This window comes from Cheilinus undulatus, linkage group 8 (genome assembly GCF_018320785.1).
Source record: "Cheilinus undulatus linkage group 8, ASM1832078v1, whole genome shotgun sequence".
NCBI classification, from domain to species: domain Eukaryota; kingdom Metazoa; phylum Chordata; class Actinopteri; order Labriformes; family Labridae; genus Cheilinus; species Cheilinus undulatus.
Window position 1 is genome coordinate 16,631,468 of NC_054872.1, and position 16,768 is coordinate 16,648,235.

At 38.0% G+C, this 16,768-nt stretch overlaps 1 protein-coding gene across 2 annotated transcripts in view; it reads left to right on the forward strand.

Annotated features, from left to right (window-relative positions):
* The window catches only part of si:dkey-33i11.9 (synapse differentiation-inducing gene protein 1-like), a 44,059-nt gene extending 36,009 nt beyond the window's left edge, over positions 1-8,050 (forward strand). For both annotated transcript variants that reach the window (XM_041794012.1, XM_041794013.1), the window contains exon 3: positions 6,112-8,050. In XM_041794012.1, coding sequence (XP_041649946.1) covers positions 6,112-6,267 — 156 coding nt within the window. In that variant the 3' untranslated portion in view covers positions 6,268-8,050. The remainder of the gene's footprint in view (positions 1-6,111) is intronic.
* Positions 8,051-16,768: the final 8,718 nt, after the last annotated feature.

Genomic DNA, 16,768 nt, shown 5'->3' on the forward strand with positions numbered 1-16,768 from the left:
GCCCAGCTAGGGACGGGCTTTGCAAATTAACTCAAGCTACAAATGCTGTAGTGTGTGGCAACAGTTTACTTGCTTCATACTTGTCCCTACACAAATAACCATTAAATAAATACATAAATAAATCTGGGTGTTTAGTTGTGTTTGGGTGTTAAAATAAGCAACCCTGTCAAAATTGCATCAGGGTTGCTTGTATTTGCACATTTCAGACAGTGTGAAATATTTTGCTTGCAGTTCGATGTCTTCATTTGTCATCATAGCAGCTGTTTCATAAAATGTATGTAGCCTTTTTTAAAATCTCCAGCACTTTTTGATACTATGATCTTTAATATAATGGGGAAACATCATAAAAAAAAACACCACAATATAGACAATTTTGACATCCTGAATGAGTTAGATGTGACTAAATATCGAAATCCTGCTGCAATGTCACGTTATCACTGTTCAGAGTTCACTCACCATGGAGGGTTGCACAGCTATAAAGTTGATGATTAAATGAAATTTTGTTGTACTCATCAAAAATAGCAGACAGTGAACTTCCACTGACCAGAGCAATATGAGTGATTACAAAACGATGTTTAGCTTCTTGACCTAATCTCTTTGACTGATTTATCTTTATTCTATTCTTTTTTTTTATTCAAGCAATGTTAATTTTTATTTACAAATATTATTTGTATTTGATGTTTGTCCCATCTGTGATCCATGTGTTAAATAAATGGCTTCAGGGTGCTTTAGAGGCATTTTAAGTATGATTAAATCATCATGTGGACCGTAACATAAACTTCAATTTGAACAACATGACTATGCCATGAAATCATGTCTTGTTGCACGTGACATAATATCAGTAAATGAGTCATGCTTCGTCATTCCTTTCAGATATTGTGTAACACGTCATTTAGACATCGTAGTCTTTCCCAACTGCGACTGACACAGGAGTGTGCAATAATGGACTTTTGAGGGTTAATAGTTTGTCAGGGGATTTTTCCACAGCATAGCATTGATACACATCTGACATAAGGATGGTGTCTCACTACCTGTAAGAGCTTGTCCTCTAGACTCAGAATTGAAGCTTCTACCCTCAGAGATCTCTGTGGTTGTAGCTATTATCTCTGCAGGTTTCTGCACAAATAAGAACTTATTTTCCTAATTTCATCTCATACAGTTTTAGTAAAAGTCTTCCTGACCATAAAGCCATCGTAAACTATCTTCTTGGTAATGGCTGTGATGTTAGTAGCTGAGGATGCCTGATACCGGTATCGACACAAATCAAAACTTTGCAAGTATTTTGGCTATAAGTGTCAAATGTAAATTTTGGCCATATATACTAATGCATTTGGGGAGTTTTAAGTTAGACCAACAAACCAAATCCAGTCAATGTCTTTCACAGTTTTTCCTCATTCCTTACACTTTAAAGTGTGTCTTAAGGAAATACAGACTTATTCAGACCCCCTTCACTTTTTTTGTTTTTCTTCTGTTGCAGCCTGATGCTCTGGTCTATTTATTAAAAATAAAAAACTGAAATATCACAGTGACATAAGTATTCAGACCTTTCGCAAAAGACATTAAATTTAGCTCAAATGCCTCCCGTTACTCTCGATCATTGCTGAGATTTTTCTACTTCTTGACTGGAGTCCACCTGCAAATTAATGATAATACATAATTTGAAAAGGCCCACACCTCTTGAAAGAAGGCAGCTGATAATGCATATCAGAGCAAAAACCAGACCATGAGGTCAGAGGAACTGCCTGTAGAGCTCAGAGACAGGACTGGACTCTTAATCTGATTTCTGTTAAATAAAAAAATATATATTTAATAAAAATTGATGTCCAGTTTGGAGAATTTAAAGATAAAAAAACAGCTTCCTGCCATAGCCTAGCTTAGCATTAATACTTGGAGCAGGTTTAAAACTAAAAAAGCTACATTCACAAGTTTGTTAACTTGTCTTAAAACTAGGGTCAGATTAACTGTGAGGCTACAGCCATAAGATTGTTTGCTTACAGGGATGGAAAGTAACTAATCACATTTACTTAAATTACTGTCAGTGAGTTGCATTTTTGGGTACTTGTACTTTGGGTACATTTTGAAATCATAGATTGGATAGATGTGTTTTAGATGTGTTTAGTTGTGTTGGATGGTGTCTGTTGTACAGTGATCCTGGTGGAGCTGGTGGATTGTCATTGTTGCTTTTGTTGTTGGACACATTTGCACCACGAGTGAAGTTATCCACTGAGGTGGAGTTTCTGCCTTTAACTTTAGCTTTAGATCCTCCTGAAGCAGTGGTTTTGAATTGGTGGGTCGGTAACCAAAAGTGGGTCGCGAATGTGCCAGGGAAAAAAAAGTGTTAGGTTTTCCTGTGAGTCAGAGTAAAGATTTCTACCTATTTATCTCCATTTTGTTGGGAAATAAAGCTGGTTTACCCAACATAACAAAGATTTCCAAACTTCCATGCTATCCCGGGTAAATGGAGTAAAATATGTAAGCAAATTCTTCTGTAATGAACGTGTTTTTCTATCATGCTTGATCTGTCCCATCGCTTTGTTCAATACATTTTTCTGTTAGGGTCTAAATAGCAACATTTTTTAGAGTGTTTTAGAGCCATGAATACTTCTTAACCAACATTCATGAAATAAATGACTATATATTTTTTAATTTGGGTTGTGATTTCTTTTAAGGAGGAGGTGGTGGGTCCTGATGCCTGACCAGTTGAGAACCACTTTCGTAAGGATGCATTGAGCATAGTCTTAATCAGTTTGCAGTTCCACCCTGGGAGAGCTTTGCAACTAAAAATAATACTTGGAGTAGTTTTGAAAGGCTTGAAAGTTTCAAAATCTGCTAATTTAAAAAGTGACATAGCTTGGTATTTGAATAACAATACAAGAGTGCCATTAATCTTTTCATTTGACACTGAGATTTACCATTTGGAATACCCAAATGTTGTTTTGAAATCAGGAAATTAACTTTGATTACTTTACACTCAGAGGTCAAAAAACTTTCCAGGAACCAAATAAAAATATATATCACATGATAAGACTTCAACTATGTGCAGGAAAATGAATTAAAAAAACCTTGACTTGCAGGATGGTGTTTGATAGGGGTGTTGTTTTATAGTTTTTTAGTACAACTGTGTGGGACGGACTCGGTTTTTGGAGCAGGACAGGAGAAAGCAGAAAGACAGCCGTTTGTCATAATTACCAGCTGTGCTGTAAAGACGGCTTTCTCACGACACCCAAACACGCCACACAAACACACAGGGGCATACAGACAAAATCTAATACACACAGGGACTTCATCAGGGTGTGGGAGTGACAGGAGCTGTTTGATTGGATTAAGACTGAAGCCTGGTGTCTTGCTGAAGGAGCAGAACTGTTTACACTGAGACATTTCTTTACAGTCATACTATAGCTCTCTTCATTCAGCAAAATCAAAAGCAGGTTTTGTTCTGACAGCATTGAAACCAGCCAAATAGTTTCCTTTTTGAGGAAACAATGGATCCCATTCAGCAAAAGTTCTCTGGAAGAAATTTGCAGTTTTCAGGAAGATTCAACCATTCTGCAGTTGTTTCTTATCTAGGATTTTTTTCTTATAACAGAATAAACTCTAAGAAACACACAACATGCACATTTAAATGCTGACATTTTTGTGCAAAATAAAAGGGGATGTTTTTTTAAACTTCTACATCTCATTTAAATCAATTTTTCACCCCATTCTGATGCTCAGTTTGAGCTCAAGTACGTTGTGCTGACCATGTCTGCATGCCTAAATGTGGCAGTTGTTGCCTTGTATTGGCTGATGAGATAATTGCATTAAAAAGCAGCTGAACAGGTGTACCAAAGGAAGTGGTCGTTGAATGCATGTGTTTTACATTTTAATCGTGTATAGATTTGTATTTATCTCAAAAAGAAATGCATTTCTAACAAACATAGTTTTAATGTAATTTTTTCTGAGTGGTTCAGATTAGAGCTGATCAATACATCATGACTATTCTGCATGTGATGCACACATGGGCAAGGTTGCTACCTGCTGACACAATGACTGTGATGACTTGGCTGTTTCTGAAGTCAATGCCATGATGTTGTCTTTGATGCCTGCTCTGTTCTGTTCCCCCTACCTCTGACTTCCCTTAAATGCACAGGAAAGGTGCATGTCGAAGGCAAGGGAGGAAAAGAGCCATACCACTAAAAAGACATAACTAAAAAGAAAGTATTTTTATTGACAAAGTTCTGACTGAAAGGAGTTTTTGAGAAGAGCAAACGTCCCAGAAATTCTTAAAATGATCATGTTTCAGATCTAACTGGAAGGAGGTTTTCTATGAGGGTCCATTAGGCCAAAGCCTATAAATAACTACTGTATGCTTGCCAAAAATAAGTGGCACAGTCAAAACTGTTGGTAGCTATTTTTCTTTTGAAACATAATTGACTCCTTAATGCAGCCATAGTGCTCACTAACCAGTGATTTTGCATATTTCTCTTTTTGTTTGTTTTTTTTATAGGATTCTTGTAAGCAAGAAAGTCTAAAATCATCTTGAACTAGATTTTACAGAATTGTAGCTCATATAATGTCTTAAAATGTCTCCTAGTAGGAGGTCTAAAATGTTGGATGGTTACTAAGACATCTGATATATTATAATAATAGGTTAATGCAAGTTTAAGGAAATTTGGCTGATTTGCAAATGGGTTGCATAAAAAGCTTTTAAACTTAGGATGGGCTGAAAACAGTAATGCTATACATTGCATAAATGATATTACTTTTTTATGGTCTGAAAAAGGTTGAATTTGATTTTTTTTAAGTATGCAGAATCCCTGTGCAGGCCAACAACTCTTCTGTTTAGAGCTCATCTTTCTGCTCCTCCACATCAGGCAGCTGTTTCCAGAAAAGCTCTTCAAGTCAACTGTACTGTACATTCAGGGTGTGGATTGTATGGGGGTGGTGGGGATTTACCCCCCCTCTGCTTCTGATATCCCTCCTCTGATAATAAATTTTCATCTACGGGGGGATACGTTTTATCCCTGCCTCTGCTCAGACTGAATGTATCCAACTCTTTAACAGTGGTGGTCTAATGTCAGCATCTGCTGTTCGACTGAAACATTTATAACACACAACCAAAAGTCGGAATTCATGTGCTCATATTATGGTCTCAGAGTTGCGCACCGCCTGAGTTCTCACACTGATGAGTGAAATCAGGATAGAAAGTTCCCCTTTAAAAGTCCTGTTCATATCTTTACAGAAGTATCTTTGTTCAGACACAAACACAGAAAGAACGCTCTCGCTATCTCACTCATAGCTACACACATCCCAAGAAAATACAGCTATCAGTGAAATTATATGTATGTACCATCAGCTACAGTGATGGAAATTCATGTTTTTTAAAATTATCCAAATCATTTGACTCAGTCCAGGAAGAACTAGTTCTTTCAGCTCCCAAACAGCTCTTCATGTGGTAGGCCACGATTTTAGCTTTTATTAAATCAACCAAATTCAGCAATGCTTTGGCCCATGATGATGTCCTGAAATTATTAATTACATAAAAACCAATCATAGATGTCTCCCATTGTCCACATCTTAAAGCCAATTTGTCTGCACAAGGCACATCATCACTGCCAGCTGGATGGACTTTTTTTGCTCTTTTATTATAATCAATATTGATGGTACATCAGACAGGCCTTCCTACTGTGGAGATTCAAGACTCTGTACAAAAGTTTTCACCGGAAAAATGCCTTAAAATTTGAAAATCTGCTCTGCTCTCTGTGCAAGTTCATGCAGTCATATGACTGAATATCAGACGCAATCTATGGACTGTCAACCAGTTGCACAACTCAAAACGTCAGGTCAGAATAGACTTGAAAGTGCAGTGTATGCCCGGCTATAGATAAAAGGCCAGTTGCAAGATGTGCCCTGTGTCATTACCTCCTGCACCGATCAACAAACATACTGAGAGAGTAGTAAGCATGGGAACGTAGCAGAGCATTAAGCAGCTTTATTTAAGAGTTGACAAGAGAGATTTAGACAAGATTCAACTTTAACGTCACCTGTTTAAAAAAGGTAACCTCATATCTGATTAAGACATTTTTGTATACTTTCCCCTTTTCTGATTTGTGAATATTTTCTGTCCCTCAGGCCCGTGAAGCCAACCACGTTGGGGACTGGATGGCAGCCGAGCGGAGCAGCAGAACAGCCCGGACGCTGAACCACATTGGCCTTGGAATCGGGATCGGGGTCATTGTACTCTGCATCATCTATGGAGTCGTGGTTGCGTCTTTGGCTTCCCGTTAAATCTTTCAAAACATATTTTTCCTCTGTTTTGTTGGCCCACACCTCATTCTACATCAGATAATCAGACCACGCCAAGGATATTACTAGTTAAAAATGTTTGGACACTAAAATCACCAAAAAACGCCTTTAAATTGAGACAAAAATGATTTTCAACAGCTGATGACTATCTTTGTACTCCAGAGTGAGAAGAAGCTTTTTACATGTATTCTGTTACTGTGGACATGTAACATGTAGGAGGAAGTGGGGGTGATCAGGACACAAGGTTGAATGGGACAGTTAAACAAATAAAGGTTTCTTTTCAAAACTTATCTTTCAGAGCTCAAGTTGAGATACCACTCAAGAAAATTTCATGCGCTGATTGGTGTGACATCACATAAGTTGGCAGGGCAAGCATCAGACAGGTTAACCCCGTAATTCATGATTTAAGGAAAATAGAAAAAGCTTTAGTTTTGTTATCTGAAGGTCATCAAATTGTCCAACCTGTGAAACTACTTGAACTAGTTTAAACTTTAAAGTGATGTACTACTGCAGCAAAACCAGTTAGAAATGTTTCTTACATTTTTATTGCTTCAAATTAGGAGGTATTTATCCCATCCCATCAGCTCAAAGAGAGTTCAGGTGGATGGGACAGCATCATTTTGGGTTATTGCAATATTAAGCCTTAGTGCTTGCTCTATAAGCTCCAGATAAATGATTCCCCTCCTCTTAATGTGTGCAGACCTCCTATCAGCCATAAAAAAGTTTAAAGATAACATGGATTTTGAAAAACGTTTGCCTTTTGCTTTTGCTTGACTCTAGTTTTTAAAAAAGTGCATGTAAAATCTTGCTAAACTATTTAAATACAGTAAACTCCCCATAACTCAATAAATTCAAAATCATAATATCAAGTACCATTTAAATTCAAAGCAAATACATGAAAAAACACTCACAGGAGCTTTAATCATTGCTGAAATGTTCTGTCCCAATCAAATGTTACTAGGAAAAAAAAGGGTTTTGGACCAGTTTATACAAAAGCTTCAGCCATTCCTCCATGGAGCATGATAATACCTTCCTTTCTCTTGAATTTGATGGGTGACATCTAGTTATGGATCACATGCTGGACTTTCTCACTAAATTAATGGAGAAAAAGCTAAAAGAAGACCCAAAAAATCACAACATCCCTGAAATCACCTTAACCTGTGAAAGATTCAAATTCCATCAACCTCCTCTGAGTTTGTGATTAACCCTTTATAAATATCTTTTGATTTATAAAATATTTCCAACTTTGTTGCTTTAAAGCCAGAGTTAAATGCACTCAACACCACCCAGGAATCAAGAGTTATTCAAAGTCAGCTTTGTATTTTCATATTCAAATAGCAAGTTAAACAATCCAGTTTTTCAAGTCCAGTTAGTCAGTTTTGCATTTGACAAGTATTTGTTCAATACTGGATTTTTTCTGTCTGTTAAACAAAAAAGTTGGCTGTAAATATGTACTAACATCCTCAAAATATGATGATATAGTATGTTAAAAAACTAACCAGTTATACCGTCTAAATAAGAGTTGTATATCAATAAAAGTAGAAATAGTCGTTGAGCTTGTTAGTCATTATTACAGTGTATCTGATGTGAGTCGCACGCTACAGCAGTCCTCAGCTCACCACAGCTGAACAGGAAGCTCTTATTCTGAAGCCACAAAATGTTATATACCACTTTTCTATGTCTGTTCTTTTCATAACAAGTTGCAAAAGTCTGATTTTATCATATCCAAATTTCTTTATAAATAAAGTATATTGGGAAAAAAAAACTTTGTACTGTCTTATAAAACTTCAATTGCTATTGTTTTTTCTTTCAGCATGTTTTTAGAGGTGTTCATAAATCTAGTTGTCTCATGAAGCAGGTGCAAAGGGTGTTAAACTACAAATCCACACACTACTCCTTCTCAGCATCACCATTCAGTAGAGGGGTCCTCTGAAGCTTTAGAGTTCCTGTTTAGTGAAATCCAAAATGCATGTCTTAACACACTAGATATGTTGGAATAAGGTTGCTGTAAACATGAGAACACTGAGATCTATGTGTAGCTGAATTGTGGATTTAGACTGTTGGAAAAGTGTTCACCTCCTTCCTGGCTTGGTTTAATTTTGGCGGGACAAATAGAGGGACCCACCACATCACCAGTCCATATGGGGAATTACCCCGCTGGCCTAATGCAGCAATCTGTTGTCAGCTGATGTCATCCAGTTACATGTGGTGTTTTTGTTCAATTTGAGGCAAATTTTCCAAATCTATCAGCTACTGTTGTCTATGGGGTATTAAAGTATCATGACTGAGAGATTTGTGCCAGAAAACAGTAAATTAAATCTCGGTAAGGTTAGGGCATGCTAACTTCTGAAGTGCTTGTCTATTGTTCCCTTAAACCAGATGCAACAGAAACAGAAAATGTGTTGTAATCCATATTTCACTTGTCTTTAGTCCTGGATGATCAAAAGAAGCAGGTTGTGGCAAAAAATTCAATCCCACACATCTGGTAGCGCCGCTATGCTAACATCAAGAAATGAAGTGCAGCAACTTATTAACAAAGACATCTCATAAATGGGAGAGTGACATAACTAAAGACTGTAATCTGAGAAGATTGTGCATCTTGTGAGTGGGCATAGCTTTGGCTCATTCAACCGACACATCCATGCCAGGAGAGTTTGCTGCCTCATTTTTTTTTCAGATTTTAAAGCTTAATTTTATGAACTTAAGCTGTGTTTCCATCAGGTGGTCCTGATTGATTGAGTAAGATTGGTATAGTCTGGTACTCTAAACCCCAAAATAGTTTGCATTTTCACAGACACCTGTACCCTGGACCATAGGATGTAAAGCCTATGCATGTGACGTCACATGACGCTGAGTTCTAGTGGTAAACAGCTTTCTTTCAGCAGAAAAGTGCTGTTATTTTTTTAAATAACTACATCTTAACTATGTTAATCATGGTCAGGACTGATCCTCAGCTGATGGAATATGTGAATAGAAACATTTTGAGTCAAGACAATTTGTCACATTAAAAATAAAGGTTTAACCGGTGTTAAAATCATGCTAGATTAGTAAGAAATCCTGCATGGGTTGATCTCATTTGATAGGCTGCAGCCAGAAACTAAAAACTTCCATGTTTTGTTTTGCAGCCCGGCTGAGCAGTCGTGTCACACACTGAACACATCAGTGCAACCAACTATTGTTGAATGTACAACTCCATGTGTTTCGGGACTGATAGGTAAGATTGGTACCCCTATGGAAGGGTGTCAAAAAAGTGAGACGATATGGGTCATTTTTTTGAGGGACCTTCTTTAACTTAAGATTTAAAAAATGAGTGCCAAACTGAACCGGACCACTAGGTGGATACGACCTGTTAGAGATGTTTTTCAGACAGGGCTTTGCAAGATGAATTCACCAGTGAGAAACAGGAAACGGGCGTATCCATCTGCTGTGCAAGGTTACAGATTTATATGATCATGAGTATGCATTGTTGCTGCATATGCTAATAGTTCTTTTTTCTAACTTAAAGCTGAAGAGTATATCTCAGTCCCAAAGAGTGAATATGATGAACTTTACATGAGACACCGGCAACTTCAAGAGGAATATACCAACCTGCGGCAGGAGTTTGCCACACTGTGGGCAGAAAAGGAAAAACTAAAAGATGAGCTGCAAAAATCTACATTTTCCTACAACATTGGACGGTTGATTTTTCTTCACAGGACTTACCATTATCTTTGAATGGCTGCTTTGAAAATTAACTGGCAGTGTAGAGAGAATTAGTCAAAAACTTATCTACCTACTGGTTGTGTTAATGAAATTAAGGCTTGGACTGAGTTATATTGACTTAGCATGTAGATTTAAAGTGTCAAAAACCACAATATCAATTATTTGCCAGAGCTGGATACCTGCTATTTCCACAATTCTCAAACCACTAAACAAATGGCCAAGTAAGGACGCCATACTTAAAATGTGCCCAAAATATTCAAAAGGAACTTTAAAAGATGTTTATGCAATCTTTATTGCAAGACCTAGTAATCTAACTGCCAGGGCCCAGATAACACCATCAAGTATTTAATTGGCATCACTCCAGCTGGGGCAATATCATGTTTGTCTCCTTGGTGGGGCGGAGAGTTTCAGATAAGCAGATAAATAAAGAGTCAGGCTTTCTATAACATTTGGAGCCCAAGGATGAGGTTTTAGCAGATAAGGAATTTCTGCTAAGAGACGAGTTTGCAGCCTATGGTGCCTCCCTACAAATCCCACATTTCACAAGAGGAAAAAAGCATCTCTCTGCACAGGAAGTAGATACATTCACACAACTGCCACGTGTTAGGATCCATGTGGAGCGACTCATTGGACAGTGGAAATACTTTAACCGCTGACACAGGTTAGCATGCTTGATGATGTTGTGACTGTGTGTGGTGCCCTTACAAACCTCTGCAAAAGTGTTGTTCCAAAAAAGAACGTCTTAGATATATTTCACTGGTTTATATAGGGCTAGGTAATAGAGACAAAAAGTGACGTCTCTTCATTTTTTTTTACATGTAAATATTAATATTTTCTGTAAAGATATAAGAAGAACAACGATAAAGTGAAATACACATACAAATGTTAAATGTTGCACAGTCATGTCTATTGACCAGCTATGCAGTGTTATCATGGGCATGAAAAATGACATAAATATACACTTACTTTGTGAAAACAATTAAATAAAAAGGCTCCATAAATAAAATTATAATTGCACATTCAAAATAGAATATCTTGAGGTGAATATGCCTATGTCTGTCAATGGTTCTTACTGTAAACCTTTTCTCAAAGAGCATTAGTACTAATTTTTACACATGTCAAGATGAACTTTATAAATACCAATATTATCAATCAGAACAAAATGCATTGTAATAAACATGCTCCAGAAAAGTTTTTGGGCTATGACCCTGACTTTCTACAGAATTAACTGCTCCTTAGAGCAGAGCTAAATAAATTCTGGTGTACAATGATAAAGAAATCTTCAATCCTTAATGTGAAAGCAGCTGCACAAGAATAACAATGCATGTACTGTGTTAATATATCTTTCTGAATTCAATACCAGGGACTTGTTTTTTTATTTTTTTCTGAAACAAAAATCTAAGTTATTGAAGGAAAAATGATAAATCTAAAACACAAACCGTGTCAAAAGGAAACTTACCTACACTGTCGACAATTACTTGCCTCTGGGAGTGCCACTCCTGCTCCTAGCAGTTGTAGAAGCTGCTGGAAGCTGCCTGCCTAGCCTCTATGATTTGTGGAAGCTGATTTCCCTCAGTGGAGCTGGCTTGACTTTTTTCCTGCTCATGTCTTTCCACATACACTTTCCTGAAGAAACAGCTTTCTCTGTTCTTACCATCCTAACACAGAGCTCAACTTTGAATAATATAGCAGCTGCATGGCTGACCCAAGCCTGAAATTTCAGAAAAAGATATAACGTACTTTCTAAAATAGGTGTTTAATGCCATTTCCTGCTTAACCTGCTTAAGACAAATTGTGGCTGCAGTTAAATCGCTTTCACCTAGACAGGATATGTTTACATATCCAACCTCAGCTCTATCAGTGTCTCACTGTATATTTACATCTGAACTTCGTCAACCGGTTTCACTGTGTTATTAACACAAAGTTAGTTTCAAGCCCTGCTTATGACTAGTTACTGGGACAAGACAATACTGACTTAACACAGAGAGACAAGTAATACATGACAGTAGAAAGTAAAGTAAAAAGACACTCCATTTAAGAACTATCTGTTCAAAAATTCCTTTGCAAGCTAGCAAACCAATCACACAACATAATACTTACCCTGCCATACAGGTGCAGTTCGCACTCTGGATGTAGTTTTCTGTCTTGTTTATTATTATCCAGGCCTCATACATCGTGGTCTTATGTCCTTGTCTCTGGCTTCGGAGGACCTCTGACTTCAAAACACAAAAATGGAGGTCTATGGTATTTTATGTTTTGTACATGACCACAGACAACCTAGTGATAAGCATCCAGTGATTTCTAAGTTTTTCTCGTGTGTAGACGCTGGGTTTCTTGATCAAACACGTGTATATATCCGGCCATTGTATATTTTGCCACTTGCAGATACTCTCTCTCCAGTCACTGATGTACGGATATGGGATCCGTTTCCCATCTGTCAATGTGAGTTTTTGCAGATAAAATTTGCCACCTTTTGTAGGTAACCCTCTCACGTAGCTTGACAAACTACTGTACTCCGCCATACTTCCGTTGCCAAAATGCACATGCACCAATACATACGTCATCACTGTTTACAAACTCTGAATGGGTTTATTGTGCTGTCCCTTGGAGGCTGAGAAATGAAGGATCCCAAACGTTGAAAACATAAAACCTTGTCAGCAGTAAACAGCTAACATAGATAGACTGTTTCATATATCCATAGCAAGATTATATTTCACATTCATCTGGGAAAGCTCTCAGAGAAAGTGTTTGGAAAGGTCAGGACTTTCCAAAAAAATTCATGAAAGGTAATTAGGAGAACATTTATGACGGGCAAATCACAGCGACAAGACAAAATGACGTGCACATGGGCTACTCTTATAGGCATGTGCTCTACAAGACCGGTAAGGGGTGACATGCAAAAACATCTTTGCTGCCAAAAACAAGGTTTCGGTGCGGCTCCATGCTCGTTTTAAAAGAGAAATGTTGCCCAGTTCTGGCTGGCTTATCCCACCTATAACAATCACAAGCTTATGCCGAAGCAGACCAGGAGAAGTGCAAAAACATTTTTGCTGTCACGAAAAGCTTTCAGTGTTGCTCTCTGCCCTTGTTTTGATAAAGAAATGTTTTCCAGTTTTGACAAAACTGCCACTGTTGTTAAGTCCAAGCTAATCACTCCACTAGCAGCAATTGTATACAACCACTCACAACAGCTAAACCTTTCCCCCATAACATGACATAGTAATGCCAAAGCAGGTTGAAAGAAGAGTGAAAAGCTTTTAATGTTGTTTAATTATTCTCTATTTCATACAGAACTGTTATCTAGTAAAACTGATGCTATGATAAAACTACATCCAAGGTAATCCCTGCAGTGGAGGAAGCCATTATGTATAGATGGCGTTGAGTACAACTAATCCCTGCCCATAGGGCAACTTTGTATGGCTCTGAGAGTAAAGTCACGCACTCAGTCAGGCACATACAGATCCATGTGTAGGGCTGACCCTGCCAGTCAGCCAGAAAAAAAAATTATAATAAGTTAGGTTATTTGATTGCAGAGCTAATGCATGGCATTACCCATTACAATGAAAAAGGAATCTGAGCAGTGTAATGGATTAGTTTGTAACACAATATCGACATGTCTGCTACAAAAGCCTCAAAAAGTAGCTACCAGGGTTATCGGTACAAAGCAGGGGTGCCCAAACCTCTACCACTGAGGGTCATATACAGAAATAAAATCATTTCTCATTCATTTTTCTTTCATCACCATGTTCCAATTTATTATGCAAATAGGATTTCAGTGTCATAAACATTCAATTTTTTGTTTTTCAGTTAAACTCATGGATGGTATTGTGTCTCGGGGCTCTTTGGATCTCTGAAATTAATATCACACACCTGTGGTAAATAGTTTGTCAGGTGAGCCCAATTAAAGGAAAACTACTTAAGAAGGACGTCCCACATTATTAAGCAGGCCACAGGTTTCAAGCAATATGGGAAAGAAAAAGTCAAATAGTCAAAATAGTGCAATGCCTTGGACAAGGTATGAAAACTTTAGAAATTGAACGAAAACTTAAGCATGATCATTGTACTGTGAAGAAATTTGTGGCTGATTCAGAGCACAGATGGGTTTGTGCAGATAAAGGCATAATGAGGAAGGTTTCTAACAGACAAATTCATCAGATTAAGAGAGCAGCTGCTAAAATACCATTACAAAGCAGCAAACAGGTATTTGAAGCTGCTGGTGGCTCTGGAGTCCCGAGAACTTTAGAGGCTTGCAGGTGTGTATAAACCTACTATTCAGCCACCCATAACCAATGCTCACAAGCAGAAACGGCTGCAGTGGGCCCAGAAATACATGAAGACTCATTTTCAAAGTCTTGTTTACTGATGAATGCTGTGCAACCCTGGATGGTCCAGATGGAGGAGTAATGGATGGTTGGTGGATGGCCACTATGTCCCAACAAGACTGCAATGTCAGCAAGGAGGGGGCGGAGTCATGTTTTAGGCCTGAATCATGGGGAAAGAGCTTGTAGGCCCCTTTAGGATCCCTGAAGGTGTGAAAATGACCTCGGCAAATGCACCACCCTAATGCTGCAAAGAATACCTCTGTGTCATTGGCTGCTATGGGCATAAAGGAGAGAACCTTTGGAGCATCCTCAAGCTAAAGATCTACAAGGGTGGGAGGCAGCTCACATCAAAACAGCAGCTCAGGGAGGCTATTCTGATATCTTGCAGAGAAATTTAAGCACAAACTCTCCAAAAACTCAGAAGTTCAATAGATGCAAGAGTTTTGAAGATGATATCAAAGAAGGGCTCCTATGTTCACATGGAACTCGGCCTGTTAAGATGTTTTTGATTGGAATAGCTTTTGATTTCAGTAAATATGACCTCCTAATGCTGCAGATTCAACAAATGACCATTTTCAGGTCTTTATAACCTATAAAATGCTTTGAAACTCAGTTGCTAATAATAATTTGATATCGTGCATTTTGATTTTTTTTCTTAATTTGGAAAAAGTCATTGGGAGATTTGTTCAATAAAGAGCAGTTGATGACTTGAAAATTATACTGACTGTCATTTGCATCGGATTTCTTCAGTGTTGCCACTTTCCACACTGATGAGGGAGGAGAAGCCTATTTCTTTTGTGTTTTTGCAGCTCCAGTAATGTGAGATAAAGAAGTCAAAATCTCAAGAAAATAAACAAAGTGAGAATAAAGTGAGAAATAACTCACTTTCACAGGAGAATTAAGTAGAAAAAAACATACCAATGCAAGGGCAATGGAGAATTCAAAAAAGAGAGAGCTTAAAATCAAACAGCAATGTATAATACTTTTCAGGCATAGCAGAGTTTGTTTACTGCATGTAAATTGTCATCTGGTTTTGAAAGAAAACACTTTAATGTGAGGAGCACTCTAACTCTGAAGACAAACAGTGTGTTACTGGAAGTCATCCATGTTTGTTCCAGCCCGCAACACCAGGCCCAGTCTCACTTCTGCTTTGACGTGGTCTTGTTCGTCACAAGTTCCTCCTCTTTTAACCTTCTCCATCTTCCTGCTCTTTTATCCCTCCTCGACATGACTAGAATCTCTCTCTTTCCTTTTTTTTATACTTCTTCATACTTGACATAGACTCTTCAGTTTCTCCTCCCCACCCATCCTGTTTCTACCCTTAACCCTGCACCTCTGACTTGTTCTCTTCCTGTTCTCACCAGAGCTCTCTTTAACTTCTCCACTCATTAGCATTATTATTTACTCCAGTCATATGATCCATGACCATGGTGACTGCTGTAAATGCTGACCAAAGTGAGATCCATACTGATACCCCTTTAACTTTATTGTTGATTTAATTAAACCAATTTCTATTCATACAGAATCTTTTAGACAAGGGAGAGAAAAAACTGCAAAAAGACAGGATGCTAAAAATGACAATAAAAGAAGCAAAGATCAGGGAATGCAGGAAGTCATAAGCCCAGTTGCAACCAGATGACCAGCTGCCAGCCAGCTGATTTAATTATTGTTCCCCAGTCTGTCACAGCCAATCACAGCTAATTCTTTCAACAAGGCAGTACATCTAAATATGACTTCCTTCTCACGGATCCTTGCTTCACTAATGTTGATCACACTGCTTCACAAGCTTCATCTTCACCACTCCAGCCTCCTCCTTTCTAAACTCCTCCTCTCTAACTTAAAGCTTTCGTTGCACCCACATATTCACTTTTATCCTGCTAAAACATAGATTGCTGCCAAACTAAATTTCACATCTGACATGTATTGTCAAAAACGTATCTATTTGGGGGATTAGCAGTGCCCTAGAAAGATAAAGCTTGATGCTCGGTTAAACTAAGGAGCATCTTTGAGCAGAGCAGAGTAAAACCTGCAACCCCAGGCTATTTAATTGGAGGCCCTGGGGCTCTGAGGTCAATTTTAGTGGCCCTTTAAGTAGACTACTAATGGTTTGAAAAATAATCCATAGAAGTTTCTTTAATAAAATTGTGTATTTTCCTTATATTTGTAAGATTGTCACATTTATTTCCCAGTTCATTTGTTCCACCTCATGGTGCTGCAAGTTACTTTTATGTATATAAATCCTCTCATTCCTGCCATGACATGTGCTGCTCTCCACTCAGGTGTGTCTACACACATTTTGTCACCTGTGACCACGTTCTTGCCAGCAGGTACAGCTGGGCGTACACTGTGCAATTTTCCCCAGATTCAGACGCAAATTTTGAGTCTTATGAATAACTTGGAGGTTGTCGTCTTTTGTCGTCTGCTTTACACCTATGTACCTTTGATCGATGAACCAACAT